This window comes from Mastomys coucha, unplaced genomic scaffold, assembly GCF_008632895.1.
Source record: "Mastomys coucha isolate ucsf_1 unplaced genomic scaffold, UCSF_Mcou_1 pScaffold8, whole genome shotgun sequence".
Taxonomy (NCBI): Eukaryota; Metazoa; Chordata; class Mammalia; order Rodentia; family Muridae; genus Mastomys; species Mastomys coucha.
The window spans coordinates 3,651,876-3,662,925 of record NW_022196914.1 but is presented as its reverse complement, the minus strand read 5'-3'; the positions used below and the strand labels follow the sequence as shown (position 1 = coordinate 3,662,925).

General features: G+C 39.5%; 1 protein-coding gene across 4 annotated transcripts in view; it reads right to left on the bottom strand.

Annotated features, from left to right (window-relative positions):
• Window positions 1–11,050, bottom strand: part of Lifr (LIF receptor subunit alpha) — a 94,358-nt gene that overhangs the window by 20,031 nt on the left and 63,277 nt on the right. For all 4 annotated transcript variants that reach the window (XM_031360750.1, XM_031360748.1, XM_031360751.1 and 1 more), the window contains exons 8-13: window positions 6,540–6,669; window positions 5,895–6,064; window positions 3,969–4,114; window positions 2,092–2,254; window positions 1,719–1,789; window positions 645–858 (exon numbers count right to left, since the gene is read on the bottom strand). In XM_031360750.1, coding sequence (XP_031216610.1) covers window positions 645–858; window positions 1,719–1,789; window positions 2,092–2,254; window positions 3,969–4,114; window positions 5,895–6,064; window positions 6,540–6,669 — 894 coding nt within the window. The remainder of the gene's footprint in view (window positions 1–644; window positions 859–1,718; window positions 1,790–2,091; window positions 2,255–3,968; window positions 4,115–5,894; window positions 6,065–6,539; window positions 6,670–11,050) is intronic.

Here is an 11,050-nt window from a genome sequence, read left to right as displayed (position 1 = left end):
CACACACACACACACACACACACACACACACACACACACACACACACACACACAGAGACAGAGAGAGACAGAGAGAGAGAGAGGAGTGGAGGAGTATCAATTCACCACAAAGCTGACAATTAAAACAAGTGTCTTCTCTCCCTGCCCTTCAGGGTGCAAAACTGGACTGACAACTAAAACTCTTACTCTTGAAAAGAAACGTTTAGTCTTTGACCAAACATTTAAGTATTTCTTCCTAAGAGTCCTGTCCATACCCAGAACTTCTCATACTCTCCGACAAAGTAACTGGATACAGTGATTATTACCTACCACACACTGTAGGCTTCAAATCAATCCTGAGGACATCTGGGAGGCTGAGGCAGGAGAGTACCTGTTCAAGTCCAGCCTGGTTATCTAGTGTATTCAAGGCTACCCTAAATCACACAGCAAAATCTTGTCTCAAGACAAAATAAAAAATACTACTGGCTGGATCTCTCAGTGGCAGCAGACATTCAAGTACCTGGTCCTCTATTTGCATAGCATGCAAATGTATGCACAATATCCAAATTATGTGCACAATACGCAGGATGCTCCTCCCATCAGGAAAGCTGGTGCTATAGAGTTTCCACCCCCCCACCCCCCCACCCCCTCCACCAAGCACTCACCATTTGGGATTTCCATACTAGCTATTTCCGAAGGTGGTGATGAACCAGCAGAATTTTTTGCCACCACACTGATGATGTAGTCATTTTTATTAACCTGTATCTCTGCTCTGTGTTGAGGATGGAGGATCTCAAAAAGGGACTGTGTCTCCCCGTTTGATGAACATGATACATTGTAGGAAAGTATTTTTCCATTAGCTTCATTAATGGGTAAAGGCTATGAAAAACAGAGAAGCAAAATCTGTCACTAAAACCTGAGAAAAGTTCTGAGGCCCAGGGCTAAGCTCACAATAAATGGTGACAGGAGAATATGAAGCCATCCATAGTGTGAAACTCAAGACTTTAAAATCCTCAATCTTTAAAAACTCAGATTTTAAAATCCTGAGACAAGGTTAAACAAAAAAGAAATGAAATACTGACAAAGAACTACACTTGTGGTTAACAAAAGTACACAAAATTTTAAACATTAAGTAATATAAAACAATGTTTATTTTTATAGTTCCAGAAGCAAAAATGTAAGACACATGGCCTGAAGGAATAATCTATCGAAACGAAGCAGTGTGGCATGGGGTTCTCAACTATATATTCTTTTCCCCTCCTACACATCATTTGACTATTACAGAAATACTAGGAAATACACAAAAATTCAAAGAAAGGGCTGGCAAGATGGCTCACTAGGGAAGGGTGCTTGCTGCCAAGCCTGAAGACATAAGTTCAATCCCTAGGCCCCATAAGGTCCCAATTCCTATAAGTTTTTCTCTGAACCCTATATACATCACTTATGAGATCAGAGTAGAGGGTTCAAAACTGAGGCCAGACCGTCTCTCAGTCCTGGGGAAACCAAGAGTGATAAGAAGCATGAGGTTGGGAGATGGCAAACTTGGCCAGACTGGGAAGCATTGGCTCTTGTACACACTCCTGCAGTGCTATATTTCATATATCATTTATCAGTACAGCTAAATACTGCATAAGCAAGTAAAATTTGAAATATTCACCAAATCCAAGTTACCGTTCAGATGTCATGCACTTGAGCAATGTAAAAATCCTTGAGCATCCAAGGAAACAATAGATATTTACCTTCCAGTAGACGATTAGGCTTTTTCCATCAGAACTCCACTCTCTCCAAGTATCTGGTCCCTTTGAAGGATCTGGGAAAGAGATTCCCTAAGTTAGACTTTGAAGATGCAAACTGTGAGACGGGACAGTATTGGTGACTAACACTGGAGGTGCTTGAAAGTTTACTCCAGGGTATCTGGAATTCCCCATAAAGTGTGGCTTGCATTTAGAAAACGCTTCAACAGAGAAATTCTAAAGTGAAGTTTGCCTCTCAGTGTCTACAAGAGGACACGGGCCCAGAAAACGGGGTAAGACGACCCTCAAGCTCATGCGACTGTCCCTCCCTGCCATCCCTCCCATCTCCTCATTACTAATCAGCCATGGCATCACTCACTGGCTTCTGTGGTTAAATGTCGCTTTTCATTACTCCACCTGCTCCACTTCCAGAAAGTCTTGGAAGAACAACGAACCCGGAAAGTATATAGAGTATACGGGTTTAATCTGTGCACAGCAACACGGTAAGCTGAATCTTCCGCTCCTCTCATTGTGGCATTCCGCTATTTGAAAACAAGGAAGTATACATGGGTACTTGTATGTAATGTGCCCATACACATTATAGCATTAAACCATTCGACTCTTGTAACATAAACTAACTGTATGTCATACTAGTTTGCGATTACAAGAGAGATCACATGGTTTAATTCTTGATGAAATACTACATTAAGAGAATTAGGTTCCACGTTGAATGAAAATGAGTACAAGACCTCTCTCATGTATGATTAAGGAGAAGGTTTTTATTGTAGATGTGAGGGAGAGAACAGCTAGAGGCATTGGAAGCGTCCAGACTCAACATGGCCAGTAGAACACATTGGGCCACGGAGGGAGGTGGGTGGAGCAAGAGAGGAAGAGAAGAGATGGGGAGCAAAGAGAGCAAAAGCCTGTAGTCAAAATGGCTGAGCTGCATAGGAAGCAGAGAAGCTGGGGGAAGGGAAGGAAAGCTGGGGGTGGGGTAGGGTGGAGAGTTTAGGATAGGGGGTGGAGTCTGCCAGTTAGGAAGATTTTAACAGGTTCTTTGAGTAAGGTCTGAGGGAACCTAGAAGCTAGCATAAATGTTGATATGCTAATAGGAAGAGCCAGCAGTCAGGAGAAGGACTCCTTTGAGCGAGTATGAACTATCTTACTTAAGTCTCTGAGAGAATGCTGGCTTTTCTATCTAAATGCCAGACTTCAGGGAAAGGAATTTCTTAGGACCTAACACATAGAAGCCAATTAAATATTGGAATGCATTTTTAATCTAATTATTAGATCTAAATGATTATAGTTAGTTAAATTATACAGATGTTATTATTTTGATAATCAGTGACTAGCTAGTGACCATTAAACTTTGACACAATTTGGCAATTAGAGACAAGCTTGAAGATTAAGTGTGCTACTCCAAGGATCCTGGGATTCAACCTGGGGCAAGTAGCATGGTTTACACATGTCACCTAGGGCTTATGGTTTACACATGTGTCACCTAGGGCTTATGGTTTACACATGTGTCACTTAGGGCCTCTAGAATGTACTGAATACATAGTAAATAGACAAAAAATAATAATATAAATGAAAATGAAGCAGTTTTACACAAATCCGAGGATGAACATGCCAGGAGAGTCTCTGAGTGCTCAGCTGCTCCTTACAAAGTGGCTTCTCAGGTCAAACTGTACATTTCTGAACGCTTTTACAGAAACCAGTGCGTTTCCAAATTAACATTCAGCTACAGTACCATTTACTTCAGGGTTACCACGAATCACAGAAGGGTACAGTATAAGTCAATCTAATTATTTAAAATGTCCTGTTTTGACTTATAATTGCCAATTTCAACTTGCTTCTACTCATGCACCTAATAATTTAAAATCCCTTTCTATTCCCCTGTGCCGGTTAGTCAAAGGCTACAGTAAAAGATACTTTTTCATTCACACACTTAACGGGCACTGTCTACAGGCAGCTGTTACACACCAAGCCTGAGAACACAGACAGCAAAAGTTCAACTTATACTCTTTTGTATACTCTTTGGATTGTAAGGTTTTTCTTGGCTTGGAAAAATCTCTGTAATAAATGCTTGGAGACTTTATATGTATATACATATATGTGTGTGTGTGTATATATATATATATATATATGCATAAATATACACACACATATATACATATTTATATGCTTAATTATTTTTGAAACTGGGTGTTTTATTCAGAATAACCAAAAAGAGAGCTATGGGAGAATTTTACTTACCACTTCTCTCTTGGAATTAGCTTTACAAATTTCAATTTGACATAAAAGATTAATCTTTGTAAAATTTCCTGGTAAATACCAAGAAAGTGTAACAGCTGTTGAATTGATGTCCTTCACTTTCAACGAAATTGGAACATGAGGAGCAACTGTAAATAGAATTATAAAAATTAATGCCTTTAAATGTTTAAGGGTGGAAAAGGTTTTTCCTAGTAAGATAAACTAGAAGCAAAGTAGATGTGTTTACCATGGTGGGGAGAGGAGCAAGGAGGTATTATTAATGCCAAAAGCCATTACATACACAGTCTGGGTAGAACCCATGGACCTTTTCGTAAGTGCTGGTATCATAGCAATGGTCTTAAAGAACCAATGTGCTCAAGACTCTTTACCTGGTGTTGAGGGTGCTAAGTAGTGGAAGATCAAGGTACCTTTAAGAGATTTGTAATGTATATTGGGAATGACAGATACAGAGTAACTGACAGCCAATGTGTACTAGAGGTGTGTGTGTGTGTGTGTGTGTGTGTGTGTGTGTGTGTGTGTGTTAATGACGCTACAGGAATTCAGTGTGGCTCAGGAGGGGGAGTCTTACAATGGCTGAGACTCTGAGGTTCAAAGGAAAAGCCACGTACATGGGAAAGGGGGGAAAGACTCCAGGCAGACAAACACACACAAAACCTTCAGCTCTAGTGTCACCTTCTGACTCTGGGATGAAACAGAAATGAGGATGACAAGATGGAGTGAGAAGTAGGGGCTGGAGATGGCTCAGAGCACTTCAGACTCTTTCGGCCAACCTGACATCAGTTCCCAGCACCCACACGAGGCAGCTCCTGGCCACTTGTAAGTCAAGCTACAGGGGATCCGACCCCTTCTTCTGGCCTCTGCAGGTACTGACATAAGTGGCACACTTCGCACATACATACCCACAGAAATAATATAAAATAAAAATTCTCTTTATAAAATGGTGAAAGAGTAATCAGATTGGTGACAAAGCACTTGCTGTACTCATGTCTTCCACAAGTCTCTGTGAGGTCTCAAGAGGTGGCAAAGCCTAGCATGGGGTTAGAGTACACTGGGGGCTGATGGACGGACAACCATAAAAAGACTCCCTGTATCTTATTTCTATTTTGAGCTGTGTTACACATTGGGGGGGGGGGAGTTCAGAGCTCACGGGCACATGAAGAAACGAACAATTAATAGCATACAATTTAGATGTCCCTCAAGGATATTACCCTAAGAAACGCCAGCCTCGCATGGTTACACTGTGTGGTTTCACTTATAATACACTCCACATGACACAATGGGAATGAAGGACAGGGGGCTAGTACAATCTGACAGAGATAGAGACTGTGATGGGATTCACCTGTGTAAAGATTCCGGTGACCGCCATCACAGTTAAGATGTATTCTGCTCCGACAGCACAGAGGAGCTACCCCATGTCGTCCCTTCCATGTGTTTAAACGCATATTCTATTGAATAGACATAACACAGAGCAGGCAACCTCTCTAAATTACTAGCCTGGTGAACAATATGCACCGGGGTCACCACTTCATGGACTTGTGACTCATTATTTTTGCAATGACTTCTGAGTCAAAAAAGTATTTTAAAATAATGTTTTCAAGAACTGGGCAAAAAAAAAAAGCTCAGAAATCATGAATGAGCAGACAAATCCATATACAGTTTCTATCTAAATGAACCAAAATTTTATCTCAAATAAAAAAAAAAGTCAGATTTGAAATTATTTACTTTAATTCTTTAAAATAAAAATTATAAATAAATATATTAATTAATTAATTATAAAACTGAAAAACCTCCAAAGAAAATAAATAGTAAACACTAATCCCTACAGTCACCTGCCAGGAGTGCTAAGGTATCGCACACGCTATTTTTACTCTGGTTATTTATAGGCTTTGACTGGTAACAGTGGCTTACCTCTTTCAGTTACGTTGATGACTATTGCTGATTCTGCTTGTCCCAGTGGATTGCGACCAGTTAGGGTGAAGTTATGAATTTCTTGGTCAGGAGACATTTGCAAGCTTAACCAATAGGTTTCATTTGCAAGTTCTTCAATCCTGTGAAATACTGCCGATTTTCCTGAAATGCTGTCAGTTAAAAAGAAAAACAACTTCAACATAATAAGATGTAAATATTGTGTGTGTGTGTGTGTGTGTGTGTGTGTGTGTGGAGGGGGACCCAAGAGCAGATTTCTACTGATCTTTATTAAAAAAAACTCTTTTTTTAGTAAAAGACTGCTCATAGATTCATAAAACTGTGTGTGATATAGAAAATAACCAGGCACAAACAAACTACTGCCTAGACAGACTATCTGGGGTTCTTCCTCTTAGGCGTCCGAGAGAGGAGGTAGAGAAGTGCAGCTGCATGCAGTCAACTGCAGCTATTACAGTATATATGGTACCAATCTAGCAATGTACCAGGACACTGCCCTGTGCCACAGTACATACGGTACCAATACAGCATGGTCACCTGCATGGTGGCAATGTGCCAGGACACTCCTGTGTCACTCAACAGGTCCTTCCGAAGTTTCTGCCACCAACACTCTTTCCTGGTTAACATTACCTTTCAAACAAGGTGTATTCTGTATTTCGTGGGCCCACCAGTCCTGTTATCCTTCCTGGATTCCAGCTACATATAATCTCTTTTAAGTCATGGGTCTCACAGCTCAGTTTCTGAGGAACATCGGGCGGATCTAATAGGAAGAAGAAAGACAAAGAGGTTACATGTATCTTCCTCCCATCTACAGTTTTACGGTTACGTTAAGTGAGATTTTGCATAACTCCCTTAAGACAATTTGCTGTCTACACATTTCCCTTTGGAACCATGCAGAACTCATCACAGCTTCTGCAAGATGTGCCATTACAGTTTGTACTGTGTTTGAAACAGAGTATTGAGGTCCTCTGAGTTAGAGTTAGTAACTCTAACTCTGCTCCTATGCAGACTCCCAACAGCAATTGGAGAAAAGAACTAAATTGCTTTTTCCAAAAACTTGATTTCAAAGTCTTCCAAATGAAGCCCTCGGAATCTACAGTTTGAAACTGCTACCACGTCCCATCTATTTACACAGTGGCTGAGAAAGAAGGATCAGAATGCTAAAGGTCATACAGCTGCTCACAGGGACCATTCGCTCCGGCTTTATTTTTTGGGCAGAGAAAAAAGAAAAAGGTCAATTCTGGGAAGGAAGGTGTAAAAACTTTAAAATGGTATCTAAAACCATTACGGTCTAGCACTTGGTTATACAGGATGATCCCTATAATCGTACATAACCAAACACAGATTCTGATCTATCCTAAAGTGATATTTATGCAACTGGTTTTTTCTATAAAAGTTAAAAACAACTTATCTGTTTGTTCAAATATTCAAAGATATTTTTGAAGGAACTGAATTTTTCAAATAGTACCTGGATATCAACCAAAACATAAATTTTTCTATACTTTCCCAAGAGATTCCTATAATGGTTTCCTTAGTTTTACATTTTTTATTTATTAATATTGGATGTGTACACAGTGTAGGGGGCATGTGTGCCACAGAGCACTGTGGAGGTCAGAGGACAATTAAGTGGGGCCCTCTCTCTCTCCTGCTGCCTCTCTCCTTCTGTCTTTATGTGAGTTCCAAGGATGGCACTCAAGTCGTAGGACTGTGCGACAAGTGTCCTTACTTCCTAAGATTTTCCAGGCTCCTCTAAGGGCATTTTAGTAGAGACCGAGGGTGATTAGTGAATGATGGCAGGTTTACAATTGGACAATTGATTAAGCATTGATATGCTTATTTTTGAAAGTTATTTTAAAACCTAAGGCAAAATGATCTACAACTCTTATTACATGCTGAAACTTAGAATACATTTGCAGTGATGATTACTTTAGGGTATAGAATATACACACTAATGTATTCAAAGTCCAAATAACAAGAATGAATTGAAAAGAAACAGGAGGGTTGGTGAGATGGCTCAGTCAGTAGAGCACCTACAGCTCTTCTGAAGAAGTTCAAATCCCAGCAACCACATGGTGGTTCACAGCCACCTGAAATGAGATCTGACACCCTCTTCTGGTGTTTCTAAAGACAGTTATAGTGTACTTATTTATAATAATAAATCTTTGGGCTGGAACAAGCAGGGACTGAGTGAGCTGGGTCTACCAGACGGAGCGGGCCAACCAAAGTAAGCGGGGCTAACCAGAGGGAGCAGAGGCCCTAAAAAGTCAAATCCCAACAACCAGATGAAGGCTCACAACTATGTGTACAGCTACAGTGTATACTCATATACATTAAGTAAATAAATAAATAAGTAAATAAATAAGAAAATAAACAGGAGTGTGATGAGAGAGAAAAATGACAAGAGAATATTTGAAATGTACGGATTCCCTTTTCAAAGAAATTAACTTAGAGAAGAATTCAATTGACACTGGGTACATCTTGATTCAGATCATGTTTTTAATACACCAATGAATGTAAGATGTAATTTTAACGAAGAGGAGTCAAAGGCAGGAAATAATCAAACTCAGGGCTGAAATCAACCAAATAGAAACAAAAAGAACTATACAAAGAATCAACCAAACCAGGAGCTGGTTCTTTGAGAAAATCAACAAAATAGATAAACCCTAAGCCAGACTAACTAGAGGGCACAGAGACAGTATCCTAATTAACAGGATCAGAAATGAAAAGGGAGACATAGCAACAGACACTGAGGAAATCCAAAAAATCATGAGAACCTACTACAAAAGCCTATAGTCAACAAAACTGGAAAACCTGGATGAAATGGACAATTTTCTAGACAGATACTAGGTACCAAAGTTAAATCAAGATCAGATCAGTGATCTGAACAGTCCCATATCTGCTAATGAAATAGAAACAGTCATTAATAGTCTCCCAACCAAAAAAAGCCCAGGATCAGATGGGTTTAGTGCAGTTTTATCAAACTTTCAAAGAAGACCTAATACCAATACTCCTCAAACTATTCAACAAAATAGAAACTGAAGGCACTCTACCCAATTCGTTCTATGAAGCCACAATTACTCTTATACCTAAACCACACAAAAACCTAACAAAGAAAGAAAACTTCAGACCAATCTCCCTTATGAATATCAATGCAAAGATACTCAATAAAATTCTTGCAAACTGAATCAAAGACCACATCAAAACGATCATCCACCATGATCAAGTAGGCTTCATACCAGGGATGCAGGGATGGTTCAATATACGGAAATCCATCAATGTAATCCACTATATAAACAAACTCAAAGAAAAAAACCATATGGTCATCTCATTAGATGCTGAGAAAGCATTTGACAAAATCCAGCATCCCTTCATGATAAAAGTCTTGGAAAGATCAGGAATTCAAGGCCCATACTTAAACATAGTAAAAGCAATTTACAGCAAACCAGTAGCCAACATCAAATTAAAGGGAGAGAAGCTTAAAGCAATCCCACTAAAATCAGAGACTAGACAAGGCTGCCCATTCTCTCCCTATCTATTCAATATTGTACTTGAAGTCATAGCCAGAGCAATTAGACAACAAAAGGAGATCTAAGTGATACAAATTGGAAAGGAAGAAGTCAAATTATCACTATTTTCTGATGATATGATAGTATACTTAAGTGATCCCAAAAATTCCACCAGAGGGCTCCTAAACCTGATAAACAACTTCAGCAAAGTAGCTGGATATAAAATTAACTCAAGCAAATCAGTGGTCTTCCTCTACACAAAGAATAAACAGGCTGAGAAAGAAATTAGGGAAACAACACCCTTCACAATAGTCACAAATAATATAAAGTACCTTGGTGTGGCTCTAACTAAGCAAGTAAAAGATCTATTTGACAAGAACTTCAAGTCTCTGAAGAAGGAAATTGACGAAGATCTCAGAAGATGAAAAGATCTCCCATGCTCATGGATTGGCAGGATTAGTATAGTAAAAATGGCCATCTTGCCAAAGGCAATCTACAGATTCAATGCAATCCCCATCAAAATTCCAACTCAATTCTTCACAGACTTAGAAACAGCAATTTGCAAATTCATCTGGAATAACAAAAAAACCTAGGATAGGGGAAACTATTCTCAACAATAACGGAACCTCTGGTGGAATCACAATCCCAGACCTTAAGCTGTACTATAGAGCAATTGTGATAAAAACTGCATGGTATTGGTACAGTGACAAGCAGGTAGATCAATGGAACAGAATTGAAGACCCAGAAATGAACCCACACACCTATGGTCACTTGATCTTTGACAAAGGAGCTAAAACCATCCAGTGGAAAAAAGACAGCATTTTCAACAAATGGTGCTGGCTCAACTGGCAATTAGCATGTAGAAGAATGCAAATCAATCCATTCCTATCTCCTTGTACAAAGCTCAAGCCTAAGTGGATCAAGGACCTCTATCAAACCAGATACACTGAAACTAGTAGAAAAGAAAGTGGGGAAGAGCCTCAAGCACATAGGCACAAGGAAAATTTCCTGAACAGAACACCAATAGCTTATGCTCTAAGATCAAGAATTGATACGTGGGACCTCATGAAATTGCAAAGCTTCTGTAAGGCAAAAGACACACTGTCAAAAGGACAAAACAACAACCAACAAATTGGGAAAAGATTTTTACCAATCCTATATCTGATCCAATGTATACAAAGAACTCAAGAAGTTAGACTCCAGAGAAACAAATAACCCTATTTAAAAGTGGGGTAAAGAGCTAAACAAAGAATTCTCAACTGATGAATACCAAATGGCTGAGAAGCACCTAAAGAAATGTTCAACATCCTTAGTCATCAGGGAAATGCAAATCAAAACAACCCTGAGATTCCACCTCACACCAGTCAGAATGCTAGGATAAAAAACTCAGGTGACAGCAGATGCTGGAGAGGTTGTGGAGAAAGAGGAACACTACTTCATTGCTGGTGGGATTGCAAGCTGGTACAACCACTCTGGAAATCAGTGTGGCGGTTCCTCTAGAAATTGGACATAGTTCTACCAGAGAACCCAGCTATACCATTCCTGAGCATATACTCAGAAGATGTTCCAACATGTAATAAAGACACATGCTCTACCATGTTCATAGCAGCCTTATTTATAATAGCCAGAACCTGG